This window comes from Ascaphus truei, chromosome 8 (assembly GCF_040206685.1).
Source record: "Ascaphus truei isolate aAscTru1 chromosome 8, aAscTru1.hap1, whole genome shotgun sequence".
Taxonomy (NCBI): domain Eukaryota; kingdom Metazoa; phylum Chordata; class Amphibia; order Anura; family Ascaphidae; genus Ascaphus; species Ascaphus truei.
This window is the reverse complement of record NC_134490.1, coordinates 30,928,765-30,941,959: the sequence shown is the minus strand read 5'-3', so window position 1 is coordinate 30,941,959 and position 13,195 is coordinate 30,928,765. Positions and strand designations below refer to the sequence as shown.

The 13,195-nt window shown below is 44.8% G+C and overlaps 1 protein-coding gene across 3 annotated transcripts; it reads left to right on the top strand.

The window, feature by feature from the left end:
- Positions 1-239: 239 nt before the first annotated feature.
- Positions 240-11,293, top strand: RFXANK (regulatory factor X associated ankyrin containing protein). Of its 3 annotated transcripts, none has more exons than XM_075611131.1 (9): positions 240-318; positions 1,707-1,820; positions 3,786-3,866; positions 4,292-4,357; positions 5,097-5,197; positions 6,498-6,623; positions 6,835-6,901; positions 10,412-10,492; positions 10,907-11,293. In XM_075611131.1, exons 1-9 carry the CDS (start codon positions 255-257, stop codon positions 10,957-10,959), a joined length of 753 nt encoding a protein of 250 aa, XP_075467246.1. In that variant the 5' UTR covers positions 240-254; the 3' UTR covers positions 10,960-11,293. The 3 variants fall into 3 exon arrangements, with proteins under 3 accessions (XP_075467246.1, XP_075467249.1, XP_075467247.1); XM_075611134.1 differs by having other exon boundaries at positions 318-352; XM_075611132.1 differs by lacking the exon at positions 240-318 and adding an exon at positions 359-503.
- Positions 11,294-13,195: the final 1,902 nt, after the last annotated feature.

Sequence of the window (13,195 nt, the reverse complement as noted above, 5' to 3'; positions counted from 1 at the left end):
TCACTGCCAGAGGCCAGGAATGCATAAATAATAATAGTATTTATTATTATTGTTTGAAAAACAATGTATTACAAACAAAACTATATATTATATTTGAATAAGACAAAATCCTTTGGCCTATTTTTTTTGTTCATTTTTAATAACATAATTAGTCAATAATCTGTACCCCAAACCATAAATATGAGCAAACTTCTTAAAGCAATAGCTGGCCAATGAGAAAGGGGCTTGTATCCACCTATTAGGAGGGGACTGGGATGTCCAATCAGAGAGTGTCTGACGTCTCAGCTCCAGGAAGTGTTTGTCAGCTGTCCTGCCAAGGTACATGGTCCCTTTAACTCTTGCAGTGCTGGGGGTAGGAAGCGATTGTGTAAATGCTGTGACATAATGGGGGTGTGTGTTCACCTTTAAGGGGTCAGACTGATCAGTAATTAAAAGACCATCAGCCAGACTTGCTCTGGTAACTTCTTGGGAGGGATGCATTGTCAACCCTTTAAATGCTAGAGGTACGTGAGATATTGTATTGCTGGCACCAAAGGGTTAAAAGTAATGCCTAAAATTTTGCATCGGCTAGATTGCAAGCTCTTTGGGAAAGCAGAGGTCCTTCTGAGCGATTGTATGTGGCTGACAAGGAGGGCTATGCATAAAGAAGATATAAGGCTATTAATAGAATATTTGACCTTATTTAATGGTCACTGAAACTATAATGTTTTAAAAAATAAAGAACTTGATGGATGATTACATTTAAGGAGGCCAAACACATGGGTACATTATTTACAATGTGTTTCTGGTGGGAGATAGGAAGTATTTCCCTTATAAACCTTACAGAGTGAGTGGATGTGAATTGAACCTAGAGACTTGGGTAGTAATAATAATAAAGTTATTATTATTATTATTATTTCATATAGCACTTTTTCCCCAATGGGACTCAAAGTGCTTCACAATTACAGTATAGTTTGCAGTACGCAGCACATATGATTGTTACAGACACCGTCCCTGCCCAGGTGAGCTTACAATCTATGATGTTGTTGCCCGTGACACCGAGATAAAGGGACTTTCCCAAGGTCACAAGGAGCCGACACTGGGAATTGAACAAGGTTCCCCTTTGTACTAACAAAGTAATGCATTGCAGGCCCCTCTGGCAGCGCAATGGGTGTTCCAGACAATTGCCTTAACCTCTAGACCACACCTCCTCCTGTTTTATGGGGTATTAAGAATATTTCTAAGCAAACGCCAACATCTGTCTAGTCCCTTTTAAATGTCAGTCCTTACGAGGACAAAAGTGGTTGAGCAACTGATTGACAAACTTTGTGAAAAAATAGAATTTTTAAAAATAATTTGGTAAATTTATAGTTCCATGGTAAACAAAGTCTGGAGGGTTTTATAATCTTCACCTGTTTTTTGCTGGTAAGTCTGTTTGTCAGTCCTGAAAGCCGCAGGTAAATTGTTCAACTTTTTTTTTTTTGTTCTTTATTTGCAAAGTGATTATATGACATTAGTCAAACATGTGAACACAAGTAGCTTATCATCTTGAATTAGGTGTTACCGGAGAAAAGCACAACAAATTAATTTAATACAAGATACAACTATGGGCTTTTGACTTTAATGGGAATTGAATCTTTCTAAGGAGCCGATTACACTGAGAGGTTGTTTTAAACCCTTTGATGCGTTACATGGAGCATGTCTATTGATCCACCTCTCTCTTCCAGATATGGCAGATAAAGAGACAGAGGACCACAATGATGACGTGACCGTCATTCTCTACCTTGACCCATATACTCAGAGCGGCTCAGACACTGAGGGGGAGACCACCTCCCTTAACGGTGAGGATTTCATTACCAAGGGATAACTGCAGGAGTTGGGATACAATACAATTTCCCAATGTACGCAGCGGTTGAAGTGGCGTACAAATCTAATAATAAACAGTTATTAAATATTGGGGCAATATAAAAAGTTCAAGTGGCATAAAAAAGTAGTAGTACTGTCTAAAAAATAAATAAAATAAAGTCAATTTATGTAAAAATTAATTTGTAAGTCTGTTTTCAATAATAAAGTGCAGCACTCCGTATCATCATACTTTGATTGCTGTCTGTACAACACCTAAGGGATTATTTAATTATTTTGGTAACCACATTTCTTCAGTGTTGTATTGACTTCCCATCCTATAAACTAGTTGAACACAGGGGGCTCAGCCAATGAAAAAAAAATATATATATATTCAGAAAAGTAGTAGGATGTGCAATAAACAATGAATGTATAGCTGTGTCTGGTATATGCTGCCACTATGTTTTGGATTTGCACATTAATTCACAAATACAGATGGGGAAAAGGCAACATTAGGTGCAAAACCTAGACAATATATAAATATAAAGTCCCAGTATATTGGTAAAATAGATGTTGGAATAGGTGATCTTAATAGACTTCTGAAATAAAGGAAGAGACCAATATAGTAAAGTACTGTTTGCTGAAGGTTGTGTAGAAAGCCAGTGCATCAGAAAAAACAAGTCCTGTTTGGCATAATAAACTGAGGTTTAGGATAAACGCCTTCAATGTAAGCATATAGCATAACGAAGCCCTAATAGGGTTAGGGGACTAGTACCTAATGCCAGCGGCACCATAAATAAATAGTACAGACCAACGTCCCATAAATCAGAGAAAAAAGGGGTACAGCGACCCACAAAGTGAACTCACTCAGTTTCTCCTGGAGTATCCAATCTCAGAATCTTCATAGGCGTGCAATCTCCCAGGTGATGGCAGGAACAAGTAGAAAAATAAGGCAGTGCATTCCCAAAGTAACAGAAGGAGGCTCACGGTTTTTAGCAACAAAAAATAGATTTAATACATAAAAAGTGGACAAAAGGGCCCCCCCTAGGCCGCAGCAGGGGTCCACCAACTAGTTTCAGGCAAAAATGCCCTTTATCAAGGTGTTTGGTGAAGTGCTACTCACACAATGGTGAAGTGCTACTTATAGTGTAGCAGACGTTGCAGTCATGTGGGATAACAATCCAAGAACTGCAGTAGAAGCCGCAGATATCAACGTCTCTGTCTTGATGCTGAGAAGGCAAAAAAATACCCCCACAAGAGCCGGCGTTTCTGTCCTGATGTCCGAGCAGTATAGAGCAGCTGGCCGCTGTGATGAAAGCCACGGATGTTGGTATCTTTACTTTGCTGTTATAGCAGTGTAGATCAGCTTTTAGAGCTACGCTGCAACCCACAAATGTCGGTGTCTCTGCCTCTGCGCTGAAGCAGCATGGGTTAGCTGTTCATGCCCTTAGATCTGATTTTGCACTGTTTCCTCTCTCTGTTCCTCATCAGCTGTTACTGACGTCACTGAGGTGCAGGAGAGATTATGGCAATCATATAGCTGAAAGTCTGCGTGTAGAGAGAGCTTTCTATTGGAATTGATTACTATCTATGTTAGCACAGATATAGGGTAGGGATAGGCAAGTACACCTTACGCGTTTCGTTTCCGTTCAGACTTCTTCAGAGGTCCCAGTGGGGACCGAAACGTTTAGTCAATAAATTTCACTTTTTTTGCATATAGGAGTGCCTGTCCCTTTTTTCCTTGTATCTTTTTGGACAGTATGCACCATCCCTTTACCATTTTTTTTATTTTGTACGTGCACTGTTTCTGAATATGTATGTGTGAGAGATCACTGCAGGAGCTTGGTTACCATCCAGTGAACACACTTGTAGGGTATCAATGCTGTGCTGAGGATGTGTGGGGAGCTTTATAATTTAAAGTCCAGGGCAGAAAGATTTAAAAATGTCTCCTCTCTGTGACGCAGGCGGCACCTTGAAATATACCACCACTCTGACCAACAGGCAACGAGGGAACATCTTCTCTGTACTGCCGGCTACACTAGATTGTGAGTATACAACAGCCATAAGGAGCACTGTATTTCTAACACGGTCATTTGCGCTACATGCAGAGGGAGAAGGGACTCAAATCTGCGCCTCCAACTTCAGAGGTCAGCGCCTTTAACACTGCTCGGCCAAACCTCTGTAGGATAGGCGTGTCTACAGGTTGAGAGATTGCAGTCCTAGAGGTGGTAGGCTTTCTACCCCAAAGTCCGGTCATAAAGGTTTCAGAACTACATCCCTGTACGTAACCTGTATGCTTTCCCACGTGGTGGGCCACCTGGTCCTAGAGCTTACATGCTGTATAGCCCAAGGAGATGACACACACCATATTATTTGCTGAGACCCCAATGGGGGTAACCACGTTGCTGCCAGAGGCGAAGGGGTTAATGCCAATAAAATGTACACTCTAAGTAATCCTGTGTCCTCTCAGCCCTGTCTGTACAGCAGCTTGCGGCCCAGGGAGAGTTGAGCCAGCTGAAGGAATATCTACAGAAAGGTGCGTGCCCGATAAGTGTCCGGCTGTTTGCAACTTCTGGGCAGCCATTCAATTGGCACATAAAAGGGTGGGAGGCATTAACTCACTGGGTTACATATTGCTCCTGCGTGTCATCCGGTGGTAAAAGGGACAGCCTCAATGGGTGTCCACTGACTGTCACCCAGTGGGATGGTCATAGGCCACAGGTCCCTTCTGTCTTTCACCCTAGGTCGGACAGCCTTCGTGGGTTATAGGTCCCTTTGTGTCACCCTAAGGGGAGAGAGATGGGCTTCATGGGCCTTACGTGGGGCCCTTTTTATCTGTCAGTGTCACCCTACAGCGGGAGGGACTTATTAAATGGACTACAGGTCGCTTATGTCTATGTGTTACTATGTAGAAGGAGGCAGAGACGCCGTGAGTTATAGGTTCCTCTAATCTATCTGTTACTTTGTAACTATTCAGTAATGATAAAGAACACGTATGAGCATGTTCACATGTCTCATATGTGCCTTACCCCATAATTATACCGCATCCAATGCTGCCACTACAGCCAGAGCTTCTGGGTAATAACATGCAAATGAGCACTCAATGTGTCACTTAAATAGACCGGATTTATTCCACCTGTATATCACATAGTGATATGCTGCATGTTCAGACAGGCAACACATTGTAGGCTCCTTCTGTCGGTGAAGGTGTAATATGAGCAGAAGGAGGATATATCCCCGAGTCCCCTCACTCTGCCCTGATACTTTTATTTCAGACGCCACGTTATTAAATCGTCCGGATGAGCGCGGTTTCACCAATTTGATGTGGGCAGCAGCTTTCGGAGAGATAGAGACCGTCCGCTACCTACTGGAGTTGGTGAGCACAGCTGTCCCAGTATTCCCAGCAGGGCGCTGGGTGCACAGGAATGTGCTTATTCTGAGGTATAATTTCAGTGCATTCAGGTTAGTGATGGTCCCATATCTCTATGGATAATGGAGACTTGGGAAAACCAGGACTGGAATTGAGCCTAATGATGGAACAGAGCCTGCTTGGCGATACTATGGACATGTTATATAGTCAGTGGGTGAGCTCACTGATGTCATTGGGGAGAATTCATGGTTGTAATAAGGTGAACTTTACTTTTAAGACGGTAATCCAATTGAAAGGTATGGAGAACTGATGGAAACTTATTTGTAAGAGAGGGATTCTGACTTTTACGAGGGGGATCCGATTTAAAGTCTATAGGGGAGGGGATCTCCTGTGTGTAAGTGGCTGGCCATAATAATGTCTACTGAAGCAACTGTTATGTAAGACGGTGATCCCATTGTAGTGTATGAAGGGGATCTGATCTGTATTAGCCGGGGATCCTTTTAAAGATTTTTCGGGCAACGGATTTTGTTTAGAGGGTGATCCTGTAAGTCTATGTTGTTACTTTATGCATGTAAGATAGTAATCCTATTTATGCTTTAGGGCATCTGTTTAAGAGGGTGATCCTATTGAGATCAGTGGGGGTGTCTGTGTGTAAGAGGTTGCTACCATTGCAGTGGATGGGGGCAGCTGATGTGTGTAAGAGGGGATCCTGATTTTTAAAACAGCTAAAGCTTTAAAAAACAAATATATATGTATATTTATATTTATTTATTTCCCCACCTTATGTCCCATGGTCTCCGGATCTGAACCATGCTAATTTCAGCTTTGGGTCCCCCATTCCCCAAGATACTCACCTCTAAAAGAGCTGCCAGTATCTAGGGAAGCAGGGGGTCTTTGGAGCTGAAATTAACAAGGTTCAGCCCCGGAGACCCCCCTGCTCCCCACTTAGTAAAAAAACAAAAGCAACCACAAGAGGTAACACTTCCGCTCTAAGAGTTATCCCATTGGAGTCGATTGGGAAAACATGATATTTATTTAGAGAAGGGCTGGCCACCAACAGGTGAGGTTTTAAGGATATCCCTGCTTTAGCACAGGTAGCTCAGTCAATGATTGAGCCACTGATTGAGCCACCTGTGCTGAAGCAGGGATATCCTTAAAACCTGACCTGTTGGTGGCCCTTGAAGACTGGGGTTGCCGCCCCCGTATTCGAGGGTAATGCTCCCATTTCAGGGTGTTATCCTGTTGAAGTGCAGCGTGTGCCTCTAAATGAGGGTTAGTTGGAACGTCACCGGTGTCCTGTCCGTAGGGAGCTGACCCCCACATGCTGGCCAAGGAGCGAGAGAGTGCCCTGTCCCTGGCGAGTACCGGAGGATACTCCGACATAGTGAGTCTTCTCCTGAACAAGAAGGTGGACATCAACATATATGACTGGGTAAGAGCATAGAGAGGTGGCCAGGTGAGGGAACTCGGCTTACATAGAAGACTATGGGCATCCACGACTGGAGTTAATGGGGCAGTCTCTCCTAGGACCAATGTGTACTAATGGCAGCGACATGTTTAAGGGGTTTCATATGGGAACTTGAAGCCTTTTTTTTTTTTTTTACCCAAAATCTGACACCTTTTCCATCTCTCTTGCATTTCAGAACGGGGGAACGCCATTACTGTACGCAGTGAGGGGGAATTATGTGAAGTGTGTAGAGGTTTTACTAGGTAAATAGCCCCCCAAAAACGCCACAAATTTTTGGATGTTAGTCATGTTGTCCCTTTGCATGATTGCATGAGGGTGTTTTGTTATCTTTGCTCTGTTAGTGTCTGGGAGTCATTTGGGGAAGGGTTAAGGGGACAGTGGTTATAGGGAGCAGTGATAGGGGGAGTTATAGGGAGCGGTGATAGGGGGAGTTATAGGGAGCGGTGATAGGGGGAGTTATAGGGAGCGGTGATAGGGGGAGTTATAGGGAGCGGTGATAGGGGGAGTTATAGGGAGCGGTGATAGGGGGAGTTATAGGGAGCGGTGATAGGGGGAGTTATAGGGAGCGGTGATAGGGGGAGTTATAGGGAGCGGTGATAGGGGGAGTTATAGGGAGCGGTGATAGGGGGAGTTATAGGGAGCGGTGATAGGGGGAGTTATAGGGAGCGGTGATAGGGGGAGTTATAGGGAGCGGTGATAGGGGGAGTTATAGGGAGCGGTGATAGGGGGAGTTATAGGGAGCGGTGATAGGGGGAGTTATAGGGAGCGGTGATAGGGGGAGTTATAGGGAGCGGTGATAGGGGGAGTTATAGGGAGCGGTGATAGGGGGAGTTAGAGGAGGAGTTGTTATATAGCTGTTCTAGAAGCAGTAGGTAGGGCGTTATAGGAACAGTTAGGGAGGAGTTATAGGAACAGTTAGGGAGGAGTTATAGGAACAGTTAGGGAGGAGTTAAAGGGAGGGGAAATCTGAGTTAGGGGAAGATTTATAGGAGCAGTTAGGCTGTGCTTATACTTACGGTGACGGCGCACAGCACAGAAGTCTGTCGCGGGTGCCCATAGTGGGCGTGACTGCGTGGTGACCTGAAGCTCTGAAGATAATTGATTTTGTCTTGGACAGCGATGGCAGCGTGACGTTGGCTTCACATGAGCGGTTCAGCCAATGAATGCGAACCGCTCACGGCCTCTGCCACGCCCCCTGTCGCATCCTGACGTCTCCTGAACCAAAGTGCAACTATCGCTATAGCGACGTGTGATGTCACGCGGTCGCGCACCAGTTAACATCAAGCGTAGCCTTAGATTAGTGGCTTTGCTGCGTACCCAAGCATATTTGTTAATTTCCTTATTTATTAGGGAGATTCCCTGATTTTATCTATATATTTTTTTATTTTTTTTATATATATATATATTTTTTTAAATCTGCTTTCCTGTTCCCCATGGCAGTGGGCAATGTAGGGTTAACTCCGTCCTTAGCTTGAAGTATGACAGCGAATATTTAGTAGTATAAAAGACCCTTCAAACTACTTGCAGGCTGCGTTTTTCCTGTCCTACAGCCAGACAAGTTCTTTTTTTTACATCAAATGGTCCACAGACGAGGAAAGAAGAAGTAATGCATACTATAATAAAGGATTTATTAAGAGACAGGGTAATAAGAAAGCTACCTCAATATCTGAGAACAGGAATATATTCCAAGATTCTTTTGGTAAAAAAAAAATTGATGGATTCAGAGCTGTACTAGACCTGAGAAGGTTGAATACATACCAGCAGGTGAGACAGTCCAAGATGATCACATTGAAAGCTATTATACAAAAAGTAAAACATAGCGAATGGTTGATATCGGTAGACTAGATAGATACCCACTTGCACATACCAGTGGTAAGGAGACATCAGAGATCTCTCAATGGATCACAATCACTGCCAGTGTTTATCCGCCCCTGTTTTGGTCCAGTGACTTCCCCCAAGAACCTTTGGTCAAAGGTCTATCTCCCCTGGTAGCAGAGTTGAGAAAAATGGGCATCAAAATAATACTGTACCCGTATCTGGACGATCTACTGGTGAAGTTGCAGGACAGATATTGACTGTTAAAGGACAGAGCTATAGTAATCTCTCTTACAACACCATGGCTGCATTGTGGACAAGAGCTAGCTTGTCCCGGCACAGTCCCTGAAGTTTTTGGGAGTAAATGTTCATCAGCGGAAGGAATGGTATGTCTACCCCTCCCCCCCCCCCCTTAAAGCTCCAGAAATGTCAACATATTCAGTAAAATGTAGGCCCAGCCCGAAGTAGACCTGATTGATGGCCACATACCACAACAGGTGAATTATTATTGCTCAAGGTAATTGCATCCCGGTGCAATGCAGGTGGATGCTCTCTGCTTCCCATGGAAGGTCCAACTGGCATATATTTTCTCTGCTGACTTGGCGCAAGTTTTGATGAAAAAAATAAAGACCAACGAGGTAGAGGTACAGTAAAGCTCATTGTGCCTTATTGGCCCAGAAGGCTGTGGTTTGCCCATTTTATCAATTTGGCGATACTCTGCGGCTTTTGCTGTTTTTCTCTCCCCGTCCCCCCTCTCAACCGGATCTGATGAAACTAGAAACTTAGTGGCTTGGAGATTAAGTGGCAAGTCTTGAAAAAGAAGGGATGCTCAAATAGTTGTACAAACCCAATTGGAAGCAAGAAAGTACACTTCTGCAATGTATTACCATATACAGCTATGTTTTAGAGATGGGTGTGTAAAGAGAAACAAGGATTTTATTACTCCCACCTCTGTTGCTTTAGTAGAGTTCCTACACTAAGGGCTGGACAAAGGACTGAGCTTATGTTCTTTAATAGTACAAGTATCAGCATTGTCAGCGTTGGTAGAGAAAAGCCTAGCATCAGAAAAGCTAATAATTTGATTTCTACAGGCAGTCTCAACTTTTATGAATACAGATGTGTAGCGTTCCAACATGGAACTTCTCTTTGGCACTGGAAGCCCTTACTCTTCATCCATTTAAACCATTACCCTAATGTATTTGACTTATTAGTATGGAAGACTGCCATAACATCAGCAAGATGAGTGGGTGAACTGCAAGCTCTTATCTTGTAAATAACCTTTCCTAACTATTTACCAAGACAAGGCTGTTACGTGGGCAGTTTACCACTTCCTTCCTACGGTGGCCTCGGCATTTCATATCAATCCGGAAATCATAATTCCGTCATTTTGCCCACATCCAAGTAATCATGAAGTGCTACACAATCTCTATGTCCTCAGTCGCTTAAAGACCTACCTGAGCCGAGTGAAAAACCCCAGACAATCCGATAGGCTGTTTGTTCTTCCAGAGGGACCTAGGAGTGGGTAGGCAGCATCATAGGCAACAATATCCAGGTGGATTACTGTGTGTATTGAGAAGGCCTACAGACGGGCAAAAGGGCTCCGCAGGGCCTTAAAGGTCATTCGACGAGGGCAGTTGCCATCTCGTGGGCCTTTAAGGCACTGGTATCGCTTGCACAAATATGCAGACCAGCAGTGTGGTTGTCCTTTAATACATTTTTAAGGATTACAGATTGAAGCAAGCTTTGGTTGAAAGGTTCTTCAATCTGTTATATCAAAATTAATCTGTTGAGGCAGATACTGTGTGTGGTTATGTCCCTACGGTGCCCACTGCCATGGGAAATAGGAGAATGGAAGATCACATGACTTCTATTCTTATGTAGATAAGGTGCATTTCACCCATAAATCTTTGTACCAACGCTGTATTGTGCATTGACAGAACGAGGTGCTGATCTAACCATGGAGGCAGATTCTGGATACACCCCGATGGATCTCGCTGTGGCTCTGGGACACAAAAAAGGTACACAAATTCCAAAAGGAAATACCATGGAGTATACAATACATACTGCTTTTCTTAGGGCTCATATTTTCAGTCCTAATTACCTGAGGGAAGAATGCAGCAATGAGTGCAAAGTTGCAGGGGATCTCAATAACGCCGTTTTTACAGCGTTCCAACAGGGGCCATTTTAAGTGTCCCTGCAAAATAGTTTTCCATTGACTTGGTAGGAAAATTCAGATGTTCTCTTCATCCTCCACTGATCTGCATTGAGCTGAGGCAACGTTCATCTTGGAGACAGTAAAATGAAAGCCACTTTCACTGAGTTATGAGGGAGTCCCTGTAAAGTAGAGAGATATCCTAAGTATATGTTTAATTAGCTGTACTTGATTATAGGCTGTACATTTCCCTGATCCCTATAATCTGTTCTCTCTTTAGTTCAACAAGTCATCGAAAACCACATTATGAAATTGTTTCACAACAAAGCGTGACATCGAAAAGGGGATTGAGAGATGGAAAAAGACGCAAGTTTACCCACGCAGAGAAATTAACAAAAGGCCGGACAAGACTTTTCCCCACCTCATGTCAGTATCTCTGAGGACCGCAACAGGGAGAAGTGTTATTTCAGGATGTGTGTGTTCTCATCCGTGGCTGTTGACGGAGAAGAGGAAAGCATTTGATATGCAATTGATTCTAGCTACGCTTAACCCCCTTCGCTGGCAAGGGGGGCCTGCTACGCACTGCAGGCCCCTCTTGGCAGCGACACGGTGGATTTCCAGACAATCTAAAAAAAAAAAGTGCAGTAAAAAAAAACTGGTCCACGTCTCTTTCAGTATTGATATGGTTCACTTTTTCTATGAATCTAGTGGCTGTGTGTGGTCATCTGGCTGTCAAAGCAAAGTGTCCACTTCCTGCAGGTAGTGTAAGAGGGGGGAGGCTGCCACTGCCTGCTGCTTTACACCTGTGCTTTGTACAAATGGTGAGAGGCGGGGAGGTGTGTAAGGGGGAGGCTGGCCATATCAATGTGTAGTAAATGGGGGAAGGCAATGGGAGGTTTGTAAGGGGGAGGCTGGCCAGATCAATGTGTAATAAATGGGGGAAGGCAAGGGGAGGTGTGTAAGGGGGAAGCTGGCCATATCAATGTGTAGTAAATGGGGGAAGGCAATGGGAGGTTTGTAAGGGGGAGGCTGGCCAGATCAATGTGTAATAAATGGGGGAAGGCAAGGGGAGGTGTGTAAGGGGGAGGCTGGCCATATCAATGTGTAGTAAATGGGGGAAGGCAGGGGGAAGTGTGTAAGGGGGAGGCTGGCCAGATCAATGTGTAGTAAATGGGGGATGGCAGGGGGAAATGTGTAAGGGGGAGGCTGGCCAGATCAATGTGTAATGAATGGGGGATGGCAAGGGGAGGTGTGTAAGGGGGAGGCTGGCCAGATCAATGTGTAGTAAATGGGGGATGGCAAGGGGAGGTTTGTAAGGGGGAGGCTGGCCAGATCAATGTGTAATGAATGGGGGATGACAAGGGGAGGTGTGTGAGGGGGAGGCTGGCCAGATCAATGTGTAATGAATGGGGGAAGGCAAGGGGAGGTGTGTAAGGGGGAGGCTGGCCAGATCAATGTGTAATGAATGGGGGAAGGCAAGGGGAGGTGTGTAAGGGGGAGGCTGGCCAGATCAATGTGTAATGAATGGGGGATGGCAAGGGGACGTGTGTAAGGGGGAGGCTGGCCAGATCAATGTGTAATAAATGGGGGATGGCAAGGGGAGGTGTGTAAGGGGGAGGCTGGCCAGATCAATGTGTAGTAAATGGGGGATGACAAGGGGAGGTTTGTAAGGGGGAGGCTGGCCAGATCAATGTGTAATGAATGGGGGATGACAAGGGGAGGTGTGTAAGGGGGAGGCTGGCCATATCAATGTGTAGTAAAAGGGGGATGGCAAGGGGAGGTGTGTGAGGGGGAGGCTGGCTAGATCAATGTGTAATGAATGGGGGAAGGCAAGGGGAGGTGTGTAAGGGGGAGGCTGGCCAGATCAATGTGTAGTAAAAGGGGGATGGCAAGGGGTGGTGTGTAAGGGGGAGGCTGGCCAGATCAATGTGTAGTAAATGGGGGATGGCAAGGGGTGGTGTGTAAGGGGGAGGCTGGCCAGATCAATGTGTAGTAAATGGGGAGGTGCAGGAAGCTCCTCTTTAACGATCTATAATATAACTTTAGCTTTCTTTCAGAAAGAAGGGGCGGGTTAGAGTTGTGAATACAGGCGGTCCTCGCCATCTTTCGTTTCACTTTACGACAGACGGCATATCTGACGCGTCACAATGCAATTCTATGGGGTCGTTTTCCGACGCCGGAGCACCTTATCCGACGCTCACCCGCTGCTGATTAACATGGGACTTGCTTTTCAGCGCTTTCACTATCCAACGCTACTTTACAGAACGCATTCTGCTGGATAACCGAGGACCGCCTGTAATGTGGTACACACACTATGACTTGACACTTCTAACATTTCCATCTTCTACTTAAAGCAGCAATTACTCCTCCATCATTTTTTGTTAACTTTTTTTATTTTGTGTGTGTGCATAATTCAAACTGGGGGGGGTCTCGCTGGAATTGAACCCCGCGCGATATATAGCCCCGGGGTCCCTTGGGTACCGTTTTAGTTGCTGGAGTTTTCAGCTCTGGTTTTAAGGAAATCAAAATAGCCTGCCAAACCCCACAGGCCAATAAGAAGCCGCAATGT

Excerpts from the sequence above, each read along its gene's own strand:
- RFXANK (XM_075611131.1), top strand. The coding sequence starts at position 255 with ATGTCCAATCAGAGAGTGTCTGACGTCTCAGCTCCAGGAAGTGTTTGT. Across the intron at positions 319-1,706 it reads TTGTCAGCTGTCCTGCCAAG|ATATGGCAGATAAAGAGACA; the intron begins GTACATGGTCCC and ends TCTCTCTTCCAG. Across the intron at positions 3,867-4,291 it reads ACTGCCGGCTACACTAGATT|CCCTGTCTGTACAGCAGCTT; the intron begins GTGAGTATACAA and ends GTGTCCTCTCAG.